This window comes from Arvicanthis niloticus, chromosome X, assembly GCF_011762505.2.
Source record: "Arvicanthis niloticus isolate mArvNil1 chromosome X, mArvNil1.pat.X, whole genome shotgun sequence".
In the NCBI taxonomy this organism is placed as follows: domain Eukaryota; kingdom Metazoa; phylum Chordata; class Mammalia; order Rodentia; family Muridae; genus Arvicanthis; species Arvicanthis niloticus.
In genome coordinates this window covers 516,431-535,070 of record NC_047679.1, presented here as the reverse complement: position 1 = coordinate 535,070, position 18,640 = coordinate 516,431, and the positions used below count along the sequence as shown (strand labels likewise).

Below are 18,640 nucleotides of genomic sequence, written 5' to 3'. Positions count from 1 at the left end.
TACACATGCACAATAGTGTTTGTGGTCACACTTCTGGCCTGTCACACACAAATCTAAAACCTTTCAGTTTCTCTCATCATACTGGTTACCAATCAGCAGTCTGTATCAGTCTCTACGGCATCTGTATCATATGTCTGTATCATATGCCATCATTTTGCCTCTCTCATAGTCAGTTGATCTCTGCCTGGCCCTTATTGTTCTTCACATACATTTGTGGCTGTCATGGCTCATTTTGGCGACACCAGGAGAAAAAAAAAATACCAACAGTTTTCAGCAACACCTTTAAAAATATATATTTACAGGAACAATTCCCCATTCTCTGGGACTCTTAGAAAAAAAGGTCCATTTTGGGGAAGCAAAACAAACAGTGGAGACGAGTATAGCACCGTCCCCCAAATCACCAACCCCCAGGTCTTCAGGCCTGGTCTGGGCCAGTGCTGACAGGAGGCGAGCCTGGGAGTCTTTTGATCCACCCCCCTCCAGCCTAGATTGATATAAGATAGGCTTCATGTCCCCCATTTCTCCCTCCCAACTCCAGGGACACTTAAAAGGGTCCTTTGTACCCGCCTGCAGGAAATTGGGGGGCTGGGAGGGAGGGAGCTGAAAATACATGTTTGATATCAAAAATAAACACTTGGGGGTGGCAGGAAGACTACCTCCAAATCCCTTACTTCCCACCCACCCACCTACCCACCCATCCGATATAGGAAGAGATGTTTCCCTCTCCCCTATTGAAAAGCCCCATTTAAAAATAGATTATACTATCAAAATGGAAGAGGGTGGGGGACAGAGACCTGGAGTTTTAGCTGGAGGGGCCCCCCAGACGGGGACCACCACCCCAAAAAAAACCTCCATTGGGAGGTAATAGGTTGGGCCCCAGGAAATTTGGCAGACAAAGGAATGGCTTCTCAGGGGGAAGAACAACAAAAGGAATATTCCTCCCTGGCCAAAAGGTTACTTGAGAAAAGAACAAGCTGACTGAGAAGGTTGGGGAGGTAGCAATTCCTATTTTAACAGTGTTGATTCCCTGGCTACCACTCCCAAACCATTACATCATACACGTGCTCCCTGGATACAGCCAGGAATAATAAAACAAAACAAACTAGCTCTTCAACCCATGTCGCAAAATGAAGACAGGGCACCCTCAACTCCCCAAGGGCTGGCTGAGAAATAAATAAAGAAAGGTTCTTCTCAAGCCATACCCTGATTGTCTTGTTTTAGGAAAAAATGGGGAGGAAATGGGGGAGATGTCTTATCCACTCCCCTAAAAAGGTTGGGCCAGTTTCTTCCCAGTGGCCTTCAAAAAATAAATAAATAAACCGCTCCACCACTAAAGTAGGAGACGTGTAAGGGCGACCACTGGGAGGCTGGCAAAGAAGAAAGAAGTTGTCAGTTTTGGGTGGAGGGGTTAGTGAAATATCCTCTTTCCCAGGAATATCCACCCCACCACAGCCAGAGCATAAGTCAGTTGAACTATGTTTCTCCTTGAGATGGCTAACTGGAGAGTTCAGGAGCATAGATGGATGGACTCCAAAAAAGGGGTGGTGGTGGTGGTCATGGCTTCTGGGGCCCTGGGGAGAGCACCACGGGGGTTGAGAGGCCATCCACGCTGATGGAAGGGATGTGCACCTGTGCGCTGCCACTGGACGGAAACTGGGGGAAGAAACAAGGAGAGGTCATGGATAAGAACCATGCTAGTAACTCTTAACCTTCACAACATAGGGGCAGGGAATCCTACCTGGAAGGAGAGCTTGGCTGGACTACGGGGTGCAATTGGACTCAGAGTGCTCCAAAAATGGATGCTGGGGGGCAGCGAGCTGGGTGTCAGCAGCACCGGGGTCTGTGGAGATGGAGTGGCAGGAACTCATGACAAGTGAACAGATGACAAGTATGAGAAGATGGAAAGAACCTACTTTCAGCACCTCTTCATGAATCTCCTTCAGACTTCCAGGTTACTCCTCAAAAGTTCATAGACCTAGAGTATAACTACTAAGACCATGCCTATGCCATTCCTCAATCTTTACACCTAGGAGTCTACCTCCTGTTACTGAGACTTCAATGGGCAAGACTATCCCACCAGATTCTATCCACATACTGCTCTCAAACCTTATAAGTGATCACCAGAAGAACTCAACTTCCCAGTCTTAGATTTCACCCATATACCTCACTAGGAAACCCAATATACAAACCCTGTGGAAAGCATTAGGGAGTCAGGCTTCCACAAAGTCCTCAGACCTGCCCTTCTTAATTAGGCCCAGCATCACTTCAGCCTAAGCCTAAGAGCAGCTTCTAACTTACCAGTGCCAATGCTACCCAGCTAGGCACTCACCAAGGTATGTGTGGGGAGCAGGGATGGCGTTAGTGCTGGCCCCGGTGCCTGAAGACCAGAGCTTGTTCCTGATCCTGGAGTCCGTTCGGGTCCTGGGCCACCCAGCAGGCTTGGGCTAAGTGGAAGTTCCAGGTCCCGGGGCTTCCGGCCCTTCTGGGGTTGGGTGATCTCAGTGGTGGAAGTGGAGAGGCCACACACCTGTGCTGTATTCTCTGTTAGGATGGCTGGGAGTCGAGCCAGCAGGCCTTCTGAGGGTGAGACTTCTGGTTCAGCTTTGACAGGTTCTGGACTGAAGCCTCCAACCCTTCCAGCTTCCAATTCTTCCTTAGGCCCTTCCACTTTGACTTCTGGGGGCTGTGGACGGCCAAAACCTGGGTCCAGACTCAACTCTTCAGACTTCTGGTTTGGGCCCTCTGGTGGGGTTAGGATAACCTGGAAAAGGGTGTGCACGAAGGGAATGCATAGAATTGCTTGTGTGTAAAACCTTTTTCTGTGGTTCATTCAAAGATGTCTCTAGAAAGACATTTGATACTGGGGGCAAGGCTGTACATGCAGCATGTTCTCTAACTGGCCATGGGATTTAATGGAAATGGAGACCCTTTGGGACAGAGGCCCTGGGTGAGACTCTAGAGGTACCATTGTCATCCATCCTCATACCCACATTAATCAGAAACTCTGGAAATGGGCCCAAGCAACCTTGAGGCCACTCTAGTGATTATGATGAGTGCTAAAGCATGGCAATCAGGAGAGGCGTACTTTTCCTTCTTATCTATTTCTCTGGGGGAACTTGTACCCCCTCTTCCACCACTATGTTCTGTACCAGGACACCTATCTCTATTCTTTGAGTTTCATGCTTCATTTCAGAATCCTTCTTCTCCAAGCCCTTTTCTAAATTTCTAAGTTCCAGTACTCACCTGCAGGGGCAGACCAGCCTCTTCTGCCTCCAAGCAGGCTTCTAAGGGGTTTGGACTGGTGCTCCTGCTCCCTGAGGCAGGTGCTGGTACCCCTGCAGGGGTAGTGTTGGGAAGTACCGAGGCAGGCCGAGGATGAAGGGGTGGCTGTGGCTGTGGCTGCAGAGACTGTATTGTGAAGGTAGAATAGAGGCCCGAGCGCATGTATTCATTCCGGCTGCTTCGTGCCAAGCCACCTTGGCCTGTCATTCCTGCACCCTTTGGTGTTCCTGGCTTTCCAGTGGCAGTGTCCCCTAGGCCTGCATGGACAGTAGCAGGGGCCATTGCTATGGCTGAGGTTACAGACACCTCAGGCTGGGGTGGGCAGTCTTCAGTGGAGCACCCTGCAACCTCTGGGTAGGACACAAACTTGTAGACAAACTTCTGGCCGCTCACCTTTCGGATGATATTCTGAGAAGTGAAGAACAGGGTGAATGGAGGGTCTTGAGGCTGTTTCTCTTCTCCTGATGTCTTTCTTTCCATTTGCTCCTATTTCACTCATCTCTTTTAGGCATGTGGAGTCTTCCCATCTCTGTCTATTCTTTTCTTTCTTTCCCCCTTTCTGCATCCCTCCCCAGTTTCAACTCCTCTGGGCTCCCTTTACCAATTCTTTCTTTAGTGTCCCTCCTACCCATCTCCCTTTAACTCTTTTTCTGTCATTAATCCTCATCTGTCTAACTCCCCTTTCCCCACTGATTTCATCAGGGACCATTTTAGGGGAATAGGTGAGATCTGTGGACCTGGGTTTAACAGAGTCAGGGTTTGAGGATGTTAACAGGACTGCAATAGGAAAATGAAGTAACTGATACATTTTGGAAGAGACAAATAGGAGATAATATGATTGATACAGAGGGCTTTTCTAAAAATTTATTGACTGACTGTTGGGGGGAGGGGAAATGAGGGTGACTGACTGATTGTGGGGTATAAGTGTGCCACAGCACATGTAAAGGTCAGAGGACAAATTGCAGAAGATGGTTGTCTCCTTCCAGTATGTGGAAGGGTCTCAGGTTCTCAGGCTTGACAACAAGAGCCTTTACCTGCTAAGCCATCTCCCTGGCCAGAGATAGTGGATTTTTAAAAGCTAGCGATGCTGATATGGAGCAGAGAAAGTGTTGGTTATTTGTTTTTGTTAACTTGACACAAGCTAGAGTCATCTAAGAAGAGAAAAAAATGCCTCTATCAGATTGTCTTTAGGCAAGTCATGAGGCATTTTCTTGCTGTGGGTGGTGCTTTCCCTGGGGAGGTGGTCCTGGGCTGTATCAAAGAGGTAGCTGAACAAGCTATGAAAAGCAAGCAAAGTTAGTGTTTCTCCATGGACTTGGCTTTAGTTCCTGTCTCCAGGTTTCTATCTTGACTTCATTCTATGATGAACCTTGCTAACCCACCTCACTGGCAAGAGATAGTGGATTTTTAAAGATGAAGTAAACCCTTTCCTCCTCAAGTAGCTTTTGGTTATGGTGTTTATCACAGCAGTAGAAAGCACACTATGACAGAAACTGGTACCAGAGAGGGCTTACTGCTGTGACAGACCTGACTATATTGTTTTGGAAAGGGCTGTGATAGTATCTGGAACTTTGGGCTGCAAGAGCTTACAGTTTAGACCTTTAGATGAGATGCTGAGGGAACTTGGAAGATAATTCTGAGAGCAGTGCAGATGGCTTGTGAAGCTTCAGAGGGAAGTTTGTGAGCCCTTCGGTCTCTATAGGTGTCATTTATGTAATATTTTGTATTAAGACTCTGTGGTTTCTGGTTACCTGGAACTGAAGGATAAGCTGTGATTAACAAGAGACCAGCACCGCTGAAGCAAAACCTTTGCTTTACTGGGACAATCAACAATGATTAGTAGAGGCTGGCAAAAATCAGGTGTGAGTAAGGAAAGATCAGCATCACGGAGGTGAAATCTTTCAGAAAGTGTTTCCTCAGGGTCAGTATACAGAACCTGTGGTCCAGAAGGGGGCAAGTATGTATATTATGTTGGTACTTGGCAATATGTAAGAAGAGTCTTCCACATGGTATTTGGCATAAAACGCGCATGCCTAGGGGTTGTGGAGAGCAGCTGAGGCCTGGTACTTTTGAGAGGCCAGGAGAAATGAAGCCTCAGTTTCAATAGATGTTCCAGGATTGAAAGGGTCATGGAGAGAAGCTAGGGCTCAGTACCATATGATAGAGTTGGAGTCCCTGCGGAGAGGCTAAGAGGCCAGTGGTGAAGGTGTATCCTCAGCTGCAGTGGAGAACCCAGCCTACTGGAGAAGCGAAGACTGTGGGACCACTGCTTAGAATGGTGAAAGTGTGATATGGAGCTAGCTTCAGGCAGATGGTGCAGCTGGAGAAATGGAGCTGCCCAAGCTCTTTGGAGCCTAAAAGATCATGAGTGAGTCCCAGGTGCCAGATGTTGACCTACAGGATTTAACGACACTGCTAGAGTTTGGTCTTGTTTTGATTTGATTGTAACTGGCTCTTTCCTCTCCGAGAAAGAGAGTACTTAATTTTTATTTTATAGGAGCTGACAGTTGAGAGATACTAGATAATCTCTGATGTGTTTAAAAAGGACTTTCAAAGTTATGTTTTATTTTGTGATATTGATATTAACATGAGATCTTGGGGATAAATACAAAGTTAATGCTTATATTTTAGTGATATATTGGGGTGTCAAGATGACAGAAAGGGTCAAATGTCCTGGTTAGCTTTTTGTCAACTTGATACAAACTACAGTTATCTAGGAAGGACCTTCAATTAAGAAAGTACTGACATCAGATTGCCTGTAGGCAAGTCTGTGGGGGTATTTTACTGATTACTGATTAGTGTGGTAGGGGCCAGCATACTTAGGGTGGTACCACCCTTGGGAAAGTGGTCATGGGTAGTATAAAAAAAAGCACACTGAGTGATCCATGCCGGAGCATGCCAGTAAGCTTGCTCTATGGTCTCTGCTTTAGTTTCTGCCTCCAGGTTCTGCCTTGAGTTCTTCTCTTGGCTTCCCTCAATGATGGATGTGACATGGAACTATAAGAGAAACCCTTTCCTTTTGATCATCATGCTTATCGTAACAAGAAAATAGACTAGGACAGAAACATCACAAAAGAGGACAGATGATGTTTCATTATTAGTATCATTCTGGATATTTAAGCTAAAGCAATAAGAAAAATGAGGTAACTGCCAGTAATTAGAGAAGAGAGTGAAAAGCTGGTGTAACCATGAGGAGGGGGATAGCAAGGTTCACTTGGGTGGGTCAGAAAACATGCTTTGATGTCTCTTAAGACACATGTGATTTGGAGGTTTCAGGGATGTCCTGGTGGTCTCAGAGGTCAGAACAAGGCATTATTTTGGAGGTTTGAACTGAAAGAGTAATATATGAAACTGGAATATATGCCATAAACTACCAAGGACAGAAAGCACAGGTGAGAACTATTTGGGGAGGGGGCACGAAGAATATGGGGCACTAGGCGATTTAGTGAATGTCTTAATGCTGGTCATAGGGTGTCCTTGTATTTTTCAGAAAATGAAGGAAAAGGGATAATTATTGTCTTCAATGTTTACACTTAAGAAATATGAAATAATTAGTGTAAATGTTGAGGGGGGGGAATACAATGCAGACCTGGGAGTTTGAGAGTGTAAGATGAGAAAAATCTAAAAATTGAGCTGCAGTATTAAGATGATGAAATAAAGCAAGTGGTGTAGATACTGAAGTGCTGCTCTAGAAATCTAAGAGAGTGGGTTTTAGCTGGCACTACAAATGTTTTTTTCTGGAGCATTTAGTTAAAGGCAAAGATTTGTAATCTTAATACTCAGGAGATTAAAGAAGAGGAATGCAAGTTTGAGCCATCTTCATCAACAGAAAGAGAACCTGCCTCAAAAATAAAAACAAAATAAAACAAGTGATTAAAGATATTGGGGATTCTAGAAAATGGAGTAAGAAAACAGTATTATAATGTCAGGATGATTTTGAGTCTAGGAATAGAACATTGATTATTCTGTAGTAAGAGAAGATTATATATAGAGTAACTAGGGGAACTTAACATTGGTCTGAGGGTTCCGAAAAACATACTTATTATCTCCAGGCATGCAAGAAACTAGAGAGTAGGGCAAAAATTAGTAAATTTTAATATTGTCTTCAAAAGCTTTAGCTATACTAATTGAGGCAACAAAATGAAATTTATAGGCCAGAAGTGTAATTCCAGGAACTGGGGTTAGAGATAGGAGGACAGGGAAATTGAGGCCAGTTTAGGCTACATAGTTAATTTCCAGACAAATCTAGACTGCTTTGTAAACCTTGCCTCAAAAGGAAAAAAAAAACAGAGTTTTTCTGACAGTAATTTCAAGGGTTTCCATTCCTGGTCTTTGAGGCCGTACCTTATCATAGTAGTAGCGCAAGGCCCGGCTAAGCTTGTCATAATTCATGTTGGTCTTGTTCTTGCGCAGTCCCCATAGCCGGGCCACCTCCTCTGCATCCACCAACTTGAACTCACCACCATCCCGTGAGGTCCAGGAGATGATGTGGCCATTACCTTGTTCTCTCAGAAGCTGCAGCAGAAACTGCCACAGTGTCACAGATGGGTCCATCACTAGGGAAGGACTCACGCCATCCCAGGGGTACCTGGAAGACAGCAAAAATGATTCCTTTCTTGTTTCTTTGCCTCCACATCTGTTCCTAAATCTCACTACTATTCCCTAAACTGTCTCCTAAGCTCCCTCATGTAGCATTTGGATGCCCCTTGTATTTCACATGTGCAACAAAAAAAAGAATTAAAAGAAAAAAAACTATGTGAGAAAGTCTGTGTGATTGTATGTAAACATGTGTGCTGATGCCCAGGGAGATCAGAAGAGGGGGATAGATTCCCTGGAGCTAGAGTTACAGGCAGTTATAAGCTGCCCAATGTGGGTGCTGGGAACTGGACTCTGCTTCTCTGTGAGAGCAGCAAACACTCTTTATATTGAGTCCTCAGTCCAGCCCTGATAAATGTGAATCTTTAGGAGCCAGAGGGAAGACAGAATACAACCTGAGCCCCAAAGAGTTTCATATCCTAGTTATTGGAGTCTATGACTAGGTTATGCTATATAGCAAAAAGGAATTCTGAGATGAAATTAAGATTACAGCCCTTAAGATATAGCATTCAATCTGGTTTTATTTGAGGTCAACCACTCTATGAGCTCTTTTAAAAGCAGAAAAATGAGGCTAAAACAGACAGACTTTAGGGGAAGAATGGCAGGAGAAGGACTTTCCCTGCTATTCCTGATTCTGGAGAAGGCTCTAAGACAAGACAATTGGGCAGCTCCACAAATCCAGAATGACCCTCAGCCTAAAGCCAGTAAGGAAAGGTCAGTATTACAACTTAAGAGACAACTTGAATGAGCAGAAAACAAACCTCTTCTAGAAAGTATTAAAAGTCCTGCCAAGACCTTAATGCTAGCCTGGCGAGATTAGTGTTGGATTTCTGAGACTATCAGATGATAAATGTGTAATTTTTTTAAATCACAGAGACTTACTATGTAGCCCAGGCTGCTCTTGAACTCTTGCCCCAGCTTCCTGAGTACTGGGAATACAGGTGTGTACCAACGCACTGACAAAAATGTATACTTTCAAGGAGATAATTAGAGATAATTTATATAGTGGGACTAGAAAACTAGTGAAATGTCAGTGACTTGACCCGCATTATCTACCTACCTACCTACCTACCTACCTACCTACCTACCTACCACCCCATCAACTTTTCTAGGATGTGCCTTTTGGTAGCCCCTTGCAAGCACTATTCACTGTACATGGGGCTCCTTTCCTTTTTTGAGAAGTTGTCTTAACAACAACAACAACAACAACAACAAAAAAAAAAAAAAAAAAAAAAAAAAAAAACCCCGAAGAGGGCCCACTGAAAGGTCCTTTGCTTTATGGAGCCTTCCTGAATCTGAATACCTACTCTTTTCTGTCCCTCGATCCCCCATTTTTCTAACCTGTGATTGTCCCTGTATGGTTTAGGCTTTTAAAAAATTTTCTTTTTGATGAGCACATATTACTTATGCTTACTGGATTTCATTAGAACATTTCTAATATAATGACTTTGACTGCATTTACCTCCATTACCCTATTCTGTTCCCCTCCCTTCCCACTGATTACCTTCTTCTTCTCAACTAGGCTTCATCTCTTATGACTTTTTTGTGATCCAATGAGTTTCAGTAGAGTTGTTTACAAGGGTGGAAGTAAGGGTTTGTTTTCAGGAGCATAGACACCTTACCAGTGGCCACACCACTGAAGGCCATGCCATTAAAGGCCTTCAGATCCCCAGGAAAGGATGGGGTCACATGAATCCTTGTTTTTTTTTTTTTTTTTGTTTTTTTTTGTTTTTTTTTGTTTTTTTTTTTGCCATTGTTGCTACTGTTTTTGTGATAGGGTCTTATGAAGTTCAAGCTGTCCTCAAACTCCTGATGCTATTGTCTCTATCTCCTGAGTGCTGAGATTACACATACTCCAGCATACAAGGCAGCTACTTCTGCAGTGCTGGAGATCAAATCCAGGGCCTTATGCATGGTAAGCACAAGTTTTATTACAGAGCTTCGCCCTAAACCCATGCCTTTTAAAAAAGAGCATGTATTTACTCTTTAATATTATGTTAGGCACTGCTCTAAGCAGAAAGTCATCTTGACTGCACAATCAACCTAACTCTAATGTTAGACTTTTATGGTTTAAATCCTGGATCTGCTAGTTACTAGCTGTGAGATCCTGGCCAAATTCACTAACTTTTTTTGTATCACAAATTGTGGGATAGTAATATAGTAATATATTCATCTATAAAATAGACCATGTATTATTATCATTGTGTGAATTTTAAATATAACATGCTTGGGAAATAAGCTTAAAGTAGATATTTTCTAATTTGTTCACAAATCTTTTTTCTGCTATCCCTAAATCCAAAATGCTCTAAGAACAAAGGCTTCTTTTTAATTCTTTTGGCAACAAAACATGATTGGAAAAAAAGCAAGGCCCATTTTGGTTTTAATTGATTGATCCTTGCTTAGTATGAATGTTCATACATTCTGGTGTAGAGATCTAAAAGCAGCTGGTGACAGAGCTGGCTGAGGGTGTTATGTAACATATCATATGTGCACCATGCTACCTTTCTAAACTAAAAAATTCACAATTCTGAAATACATCTGGTCTATGGGGTTTAGATAAAGGCATGCATGGGCTGTTATTTTTGTAGGCACTGACTCACTTATCTCTCATCCCAACTCAGAAAAATAAGCATTTTTTTTCCTTTTGGAAGGGAGATATTCTTATTACAATATCACCAATTTTACATAAGGCAAAAGATGTCCAAGTGACTTTGCTATGCCACACTGTTGTGACAGTTCCTGCATTTGACCCAAGTATCATACTCCAGGGGTTTAAGTGGTTGTTATTTATTTATTTTTAGAGATAGGGTCTATATAGCGTAGGGTAGTCCTAAACTTGCCATACAGCTGATGACAACATTGAACTTCTATTTTACCTGCTTCCATCTCCCAAGTACTGAGATACTTGGCATGGGTTACCATGACCAGCTTCAGGGGTCTGAGCATTTAACCACCTGCACCAGATCCTTTGTGTATATATTATGGCTTCCAGTGTAGTGATTTTATGGGATTCCTTAGTGTTCAGACAAATGAGTCTCTGTTTCTTGGGCCTTCTCTTGGGTTCTTTTGGTTTTATCTTATTATATTTTATCATTATCCATTAGAAGCCTGTTTCTTTTCTTTCCCTCCCCCTTCCTCCCTACCTCCCTCCTTCCTTCCTGTTTTTATTTTGAGACAGGGTCTGTACAGTAGTGGCTGTCCTGAAACTAGTAGGATGGTCTTGATCTCGGAGATCCACCTACCTTTGCCTCCTGAGTGTTGGGATTAAAGGCACTTCCTACCACTGCCTGACTTTTTGTTGTTGTTTTTGTGAGACAAGGCTTCTCTGTCTTGGCTGCTCTGGATTAAAGGCATGTACCTTTAATCCTTATCATAAGGACCCTGCTGCCTGTTTGTTTTCCAATGGGAGGGGAGGTGGGGAAGAACTTGGAGTAGTAGAGGTGAGGGGGTAAACTGTAATATATATATATATATATATATATATATATATATATATATATATAGAGAGAGAGAGAGAGAGAGAGAGAGAAGGGGGAGGAAGAGAGAAATCTATGTTCAATAAAAAAAGCAAAACAAAATATCACCTTAACAGAAGGATGTTCACTATTCACCTGTTATCTTACCATTACCTTTTCCTATAAGCAAACTGGAACTATCCTTGAACCTGCTTAAGTCCCTGCAAAAATGGGACTTAATCAATCAGCTGTCCACCTGGCTGGGATTGTTGCATCAAAGATTAAAAATAAGCCTTTTAAGGTTTTGAAGAACCTATGATTTAGATTTATAGCTTTATTCTTTAATCTGCATGAAATTACAGTATGATCTTCCTATGTCTGAGCCAGTTCAAGGTTCATTTAGCAGAAACAGTGTTAGGCAGCTGTCCAAATTACAGTGCTGAGGGACAGTGGATCAGAGTCCCCTCTTCAGAGCTCTAAGGGACTAAATATTCCTACCAGATTCTTTCAGAGGCCTATAGAGTGCAGTATGACCCCTAGTGGCAAAGATAGGCAATTTTGCCACTTCCTCTGAGCTATGCCAGAACCCAGCAGCTGAGTGCAACCTACCAAGCTACTGTCTAACCTATCAAAGACACGGGCTGAATTTGATTATTGTTTCTTTTACATAGGCCCTACCAAGCATCCTAGTCACCTGCCCTTCCCAGAAGGCTTTTCTTCCACTCCTCACCTCATTCGCTGGGTGACTCAAAACAGCTTAGGACGCAACAGACAGGAGTCCCTGCATGTTAGTATAATCCACACATTCATAGGGCAGTAAGAAATGTCTCAAAAAAGAAGAAAACAAAATAATAACACCCTCCAAAAGGTAGATTGCATTACTGTCTCCATTTTGCAGACAAGTCAGTGAAGTGTGGAGAAAGATGTTAAGGAACTTGCCTAAAGTCTTACTCCTGGATGAGATGCTGGATGCTGGCAGTCAGAGTTCAAACTCAGCATCCCTAGCCACTCAAGGCCAGTTCTCTAAGAAGAAAACATAATCGTGCAAGATCCCAGAGTGACAAATAGGACACTTCCTGAGGAAGTGATGTTTGGTAGAGGAGAGGTAGCAAGTCATATCGATGTCCATGAGAAGAATAATTTTGGTAAAGGAAAAAGTATATATAAAAGCTCTCAAGTGTTTACTCGAGGCACACAATGTTCCTTGCCAGGTAGAATTTTTCTTCTTCATGATCCAATGCACGGAGTAACTTCTTTGTCCTTGCAAATTTGTTCTGTCCTGATCGTCACAGTCTCACATTCTGCCCTGTTCTGTCTGTGTGACTTTGAGCAAGTTGTTCAACCTCTCTATGCCTTGTTGAATATCTATCTGTAAAATAGGATATTTTACTCTCAAATCAAAAAATAATTTAAAAATGAGGATTCAACGCGCCTATATATATGTAAAGTACTTAGAAAAGTGTCTGTAGCACATGGAAGAAACACAATAAACCTTAGCCCTTAGGTTGTGTGTCATCATTCTCCCCCCACCCTCAACTTTCTGTAGGACTCTACCATCTGTTTTTCATCATTTCGATGACCTTGTCTTCTACCTCTTCCCCTCAACCCATTTCTAGCCACATTGGCTTTTGAACATGGTAGCCATAATCTGGGCTTCAGGGTCTCTTCACTGAGTGTTCTTTCTGGTACACTCTTCCCTTACACATTATGGCTTCCTCCTTTGTTTCTTTCAGGCCTTAATTCATGAGTCACATTTCCAAGTGTAGCATGCCTTGTCTCTAAGATTTCAATCATCTTGATATTCTAGTCCTATTTGCCTCATTTCATGTCTGTTCCTTGGCAATTGTATAATGTGATATCCAATTTTACCTATTTATACAGTCTGTTTTCCTCACTTTTAGTAATTCCTGCTTTCTATGTACACGGATTTCTGCCTGTTTTGCTTCTCCATATCTCCAGCATCTAGAATGAATGCCTGGTACTCACTAGGTGCTTAGTAAATAGCTGTTAATATTTAAACAGTCACAATTAACATCTTAATTCTCACATTCCCCTTTCTTCTTTTTTATCTGCACCCCCGTCCCGCCTTTGGTGATGTCTGGGATACAATTTTCATTGCCAGTTTTGTGACAGGATCTCATTCTGCAGACTACTTTTTATTTCCTGTAAATTCTCTCTTGGTCTTCCATGCTGGAAATATATAGCTGTGAGCCATCATGCACAGTCTAGACTAGATTATTCCAACCACTTACAGTACAGAAGGTACATTTTTACATGAAGGTAGAACACTGAATAGGCAGATAAAGCCTGTAAGTCCCCACAGGATGTCTATTCTGAGGAGGAGAGACAGACATGTATATAAGCTGTATAGCGTGTCTAACCATGACAGAGTACCAAGGGACAAAGCAAGCAGAAAAGAGATCTGAACCCTGCTGGGTATGCGATATCAGTTGGTCAAGGAGAGGTGGCTGTTGACTACTTTGTTTCACACAAAAACATCATTTGAAACATTTTTATATATGTACCTTTATGTATTATATCCCAAGAACCAGTGTGACAAATACATGTTTGACTGAAATAACACTACCCAAGATGCAAAGACATGAAAGCATTCTCTGAAACATCTTTTTCTATTTGTGCCTTTTCATATCACCAACATCACATTTCTGTTAACAAATCCTTTTGCACTCATTTTATTCACAAATCAAATGGCATTCTTAGAAAGGTCTTTAGTGTGTTCCCTGCACAGGGTAGTGAAAAAATTCCTTTGGGTATGGCAAGTGTACAGGACCTTGGAAGTTACCATACAGAGATATGGGAGTAGTGTTAACAGGGAAAGAAGAGCTAATGCAAAGGCCCTGAGGCTGGCCTGTACCTGCTGTTTTTGAGAAGCAGTGAGGAGGAGGTCAGCAAGGCTGTAGTAGGGGTCTGAAATGTGGAGATGAAGGAGGTAAGGTCAGAGAGGTGACTTGTTTAATTAACCCATATATTTTTTTATTCACACTGAAAGGGATATAGTTCTGACGCCCCCATTTTAGCTCAGTACAAGGAGAAAGTAGTTAAGCCATTCATGTAGAGTCACACCACTGCTGGGACTTGAGGTGATGGGTCCTGAGACCAGTATAGAATGGAGACAGCTCTGTTGGCAAAAAGGACAACAGAAACAAAAGCCTGGTAATTGGAACTAATTTGGCTGTTAAGGAATGTGCCCTCATATGGGATGCAATGAGGTGAGAGAGGGGCATGTCAAAAGTGTTCCTCTATCTAAGTAGCTATTGGGCTATCTCTGAGTAAGGTTTTTAACCTCCATATGCCCTAGTTTTCTCAGTTACCTATCTCACAGGGCTATGATGAGGAATAAACAATCTGTATATGACTATAGAACATGCTGCCTGGTACATAGCAAGTGTAAAGTATAAAGGTTAGATCTAACTGTCATTAACATAAGTACCACTACTGTACTTGAGAACTGTAGCAAAGGAAAATGGCTAGTGGTTAAGAGTGTCTATGAGGAAACATGGTATACACTGAAAGTCCCTGGGTTTCACAAGTACATAGGACTTCCTAAGAGATGGGGGCAGAGATGATTGACCCAGTACATGGAGAGGAGGGGAGAAATACAAAGCCTATCTTCTTTGGGGAGGGATGCAAGCTCTGAGGATATGAGAGAATGTAAACACTGAGGTGGCAAAAGGCTTCTGAACAGACCCATTACAAAAGTGAGATATGGTTTAAGCTGATTCCTATACAACCATGGAGAAGAAAAGCCATCACATAATGATTAAAATGAAGGATAGGACAAGGCCATAGACTGGGCTGTTGAAAATGAAAAAAAAATACAAGCACCAAACTGACCCATTGTTAAAAGAAAACAGCCCAAAGACTGGCATCTACAAATAAGGGAGAAAAGTTAGGGCGGTGATAACTAGAGGTATATGAATGCAAGCATGCAAACTAATTCACAGTAAGATGGGGGCAGTGGGGGAGGTGGGTAAAGTCATGGGCTTATGCACTGGGGACTCAAGGGGGCAATAATATAAACTTAGATGGACTCACTGTTGAACAAATATGGGCTGTCTGGACTGGGTACAGTGCCACAGATTCACTACAATAAACATGAGGGGTTCAATAAACAAGGCCACAGAAGGCTCCTCTTAAATTTGAGGCTAGGGGAAATGAAAACTCTTTAAAACACAAGTACTACTAAAGGGGGACTGGACAATGCAACAGACTGGTTCCCAATACGTGGGGGTTGGGGATGGCAAGACCACGGACGAGTCCATTAAGTTGGGGTGGGGAAAATCCTAATCTCACAGACCGATCCATTAGACAGACAGTAGGATGTCAGACCACGTTCAGATCCATTATAAAGGGCAAAAGGAGGAGGCAATGCACACACAGGGGCAATCAGTTGACGGTAGTGGAGCCGAACACCCGGCAAGCTGGGCCAAGCCACATCCCTTGAGCGGGGGCGAGGATACGTGGGGTCATGGACAGGGCCCTTCACCTTGTGGGCCTGGGGCTCACCTGCGTGTGGCGCGGCGGTGGCAGCGGCAGCTCCGGGGGGCGGGGGCTCCATATGAGGCCCCACCGCCCCCCAGGCCCGGGTTCCAAGGCGGCGGCGGCGGTGGAGGCGAAGGCAGAAGCAGCAACCAGAAGCCGCCCCTGCGTTTCCCCACCGCTCACGTGGGCCCTCGTGGGAGGAGCCAAGCGTCCTGCTGCTCGCTGATTGGACAAAATGCCAAAGAGTAAGCGCAGCTTCAGGGCCTGGTGGTGGTGTTGGAATCCTAACAGAGCGGTGACACGATTGGCTTAAAGGGGATTGATGGACTGCGGGTGGCCGACAGAATCTGTAGAGGTGTTGGGCGGCGCTAGTGCCTCATGCCGATTGGGTCAAGGAGGACTGGTTAGCCAAGTGCCAAGGTTGGGGCGGGGCAGTCTCCCAGTTCACACCGATTGGCTTAAATGAGATTGATGGCAGACAGGCAGTCCCAGAGGATGGTGGGGTGGAAGATGGGCTCTTGTTTTCAGCTGATTGGCGGAGACTCCCAGACAGCGGCCAAAACACCAAAGTAGGTGGTGCTGCACACCATACCGTTCAGCGGAAACAGGACTTTTTTAGAAAGGGGAATAGCAGTAGGGTAGGGCTCGACTCCACGTAGGCGGGTAGGGTAACGCTATGGTAATTAGCTAGGCAAGACGAATTTAGAAATCAGCAGAGGGAGGAGGCTGGCATGGCTGCCAGATATACAGAGGAGTTGAGAGGTGGAAATTAACAGTCTACAAGGGCAGAGTCAAGCTGCAGTCAGTTATAAGGGTGGAATTTGGTTCGTAGTTATCTAAGACTGAACTTAAACCTTAGGCTGTAGGGGCTGCAGCAGGGAAAGCAGGATCTCTGCCTACTGGTGGAAACTAGAACTACTTAGAACTGTTGGAACTACTATTTAGGGACCAAATCAAGGGTTGGGCGGTAGTATTATTTAGATTACCTGGATGACCACCAGATTGTTGAAACAATAAACCTTAAGATCTCAAGTAAAAAGCTGACAGCCATGGAAACAAATCACTTTGAACTGGAACTTTAAAATTTTGTTTCAGGGTCTCATGTAGCCCAGGATTACCTTAAACTTAAAAAAATCCTCCTGTCTCTAGCTCTTGAGTGATGGGGTCACAGGTGTGCCACACACCCAGCTTATGTACACTGTACTGGGGACTGAATTTAAAGTTTCATGTGTGATAGGCAAGCACTCTACCAATTGAACCTCTCATTTTCAACCCATGAATCAGTCCATTCTTTATGGTAATACAAAGGGCACAGATACAAATATCTAGGAAAAGGAAATAAAGTGTGAGGAGCAGGGTCAAGGTTGTTCGAAAGGTGACAAAAGAGGGTAAAGCATAAAGTCAGGAGGAAAACACAAGTTGGAGGCAAGACCTCTAGAACATTTTAGAGGTTCTACAGAAAGGATGGTTCTTCCAGTAATTTTGTTCTCTAGGGTACTTAGTCAATTAGTGAGAATTAGGGGAAAAAAGGACTACTTCATTCCAAGGCATTCAGGTTCTTTAATATTAGATGCTGGGAAGATGCAGTCAATGGGGAGATGGCTCTGGGAAAGTCTGCAGGCCTTGTAGTTCTCTAAGTCCCTGTAAAAGAGGACAACGTATACTGAACAAAGGCTGGGTCCAGGTCCTGTTCCAGGTTTGCTCTGTTTTTCATTTCTTTGGTTTCAATTTAGAAGGAAAGATGACCCCTCCCTTCTTTGGTTTTCTCCTGTCTTCATGTTATCACCCTAAAAATATTGGAAGGGTGGAGTGGAGTGAGCTGCTCTCACCTCTAGCATCATGTGGATATGGGCCTTGATATTCATGGAGTCCTTGGTGAGGCTGTCGCTGAGCCTAGAAAAAAGGAACAAGAAAGGGCAAAATGGGCCCCACTTAGGGCTGTGAGGATGATTCTTCCTCATCACTTCAAGAAATGCTTGTATCCTAGATGACTTACACCTGCCCTGATCCTATGCAGACATGTCTGGCTACTACTTGGAATTTCCCCATTTAAAGATTGAAGGGAATTGGGCCAGTGAGGTTGTTCAGCTTGTAAAGGTTGATTGCTGCAAAGCCTGAGAACTTGAGTTTAATTCCCAGAACCCACATAGAGAGAACTGACTTTAAAAAGTTGCCCTCTAACTTTTTTTTACTTTTAACATGTACTTAGAAAAAATGTAGTAACAATTTTTTAAAAAAAACGAGTAAGGGGATGAGGGAAGTAGGGGGGGTATGGGTCTATGAATATGATCAAACTACATGATACACTTGAAAGAAACTCTTTATGAAACCCATCACTATGACTATATGATGGTAAGAAGTAAAGATTATTGAGTGCCTTCTGTATGCCAGGCAGCTTTAAATAATAGCAGAAACAGCAGTAAATGAAACAAAATTCTTGGTCTCTTGGAGCTCCTTTAAAAAAGATTTATTTTTAGTTTTTAATTATCTGTCTGTTGTATGTGTGGGAAATATACCATAAATGTAGATTCCCACAGAGGTTAGAAGAAGATATCAGATTCCCTGGAGCTGTAGTTACAGGTGGTTGAGTGCTGGGAATCAAACTCAAATTACTCTGGAAAGCAGTATGGACAGTTAAGCACTAAACCATTTTAAATACTAAGAGACAAAGTATACACACACAATTATGATGTGTTAGATCTACCTAAGTATAAGGAAATAAATAGTATAAGGAACTAAATACTGAAGAAGAGGTAGGAAGAGGAGGCTTCAATTTCAAAGAATGCTCAGGTTTGGCTTCACTG

The 18,640-nt window shown here is 43.3% G+C and overlaps 2 protein-coding genes across 3 annotated transcripts in view; both read right to left on the bottom strand.

The window, feature by feature from the left end:
* Nucleotides 1-477: 477 nt before the first annotated feature.
* On the bottom strand, nucleotides 478-17,220 carry Elk1 (ETS transcription factor ELK1). Its single transcript, XM_034485041.2, has 6 exons — nucleotides 15,861-17,220; nucleotides 7,627-7,870; nucleotides 3,244-3,690; nucleotides 2,330-2,761; nucleotides 1,739-1,840; nucleotides 478-1,653 (listed from the first exon to the last, which is right to left on the bottom strand). The coding sequence occupies exons 2-6, from the start codon at nucleotides 7,834-7,836 to the stop codon at nucleotides 1,555-1,557; spliced, it is 1,290 nt and encodes a 429-aa protein (XP_034340932.1). The 5' UTR covers nucleotides 7,837-7,870; nucleotides 15,861-17,220; the 3' UTR covers nucleotides 478-1,554.
* Nucleotides 17,221-17,376: 156 nt separating this feature from the next.
* Nucleotides 17,377-18,640, bottom strand: part of Uxt (ubiquitously expressed prefoldin like chaperone) — a 9,371-nt gene continuing 8,107 nt past the window's right edge. For both annotated transcript variants that reach the window (XM_034485371.2, XM_076919062.1), the window contains exons 6-7: nucleotides 17,666-17,729; nucleotides 17,377-17,477 (exon numbers count right to left, since the gene is read on the bottom strand). In XM_034485371.2, the coding sequence (XP_034341262.1) occupies nucleotides 17,424-17,477; nucleotides 17,666-17,729 (118 nt within the window). In that variant the 3' untranslated portion in view covers nucleotides 17,377-17,423. The remainder of the gene's footprint in view (nucleotides 17,478-17,665; nucleotides 17,730-18,640) is intronic.

Excerpts from the sequence above, each read along its gene's own strand:
- Elk1 (XM_034485041.2), bottom strand. The coding sequence starts at position 7,836 with ATGGACCCATCTGTGACACTGTGGCAGTTTCTGCTGCAGCTTCTGAGA. Across the intron at positions 3,691-7,626 it reads TGCGCTACTACTATGATAAG|AATATCATCCGAAAGGTGAG; the intron begins GTACGGCCTCAA and ends TTCACTTCTCAG. Across the intron at positions 1,841-2,329 it reads TGCTCCCCACACATACCTTG|ACCCCGGTGCTGCTGACACC; the intron begins GTGAGTGCCTAG and ends CCATCTCCACAG.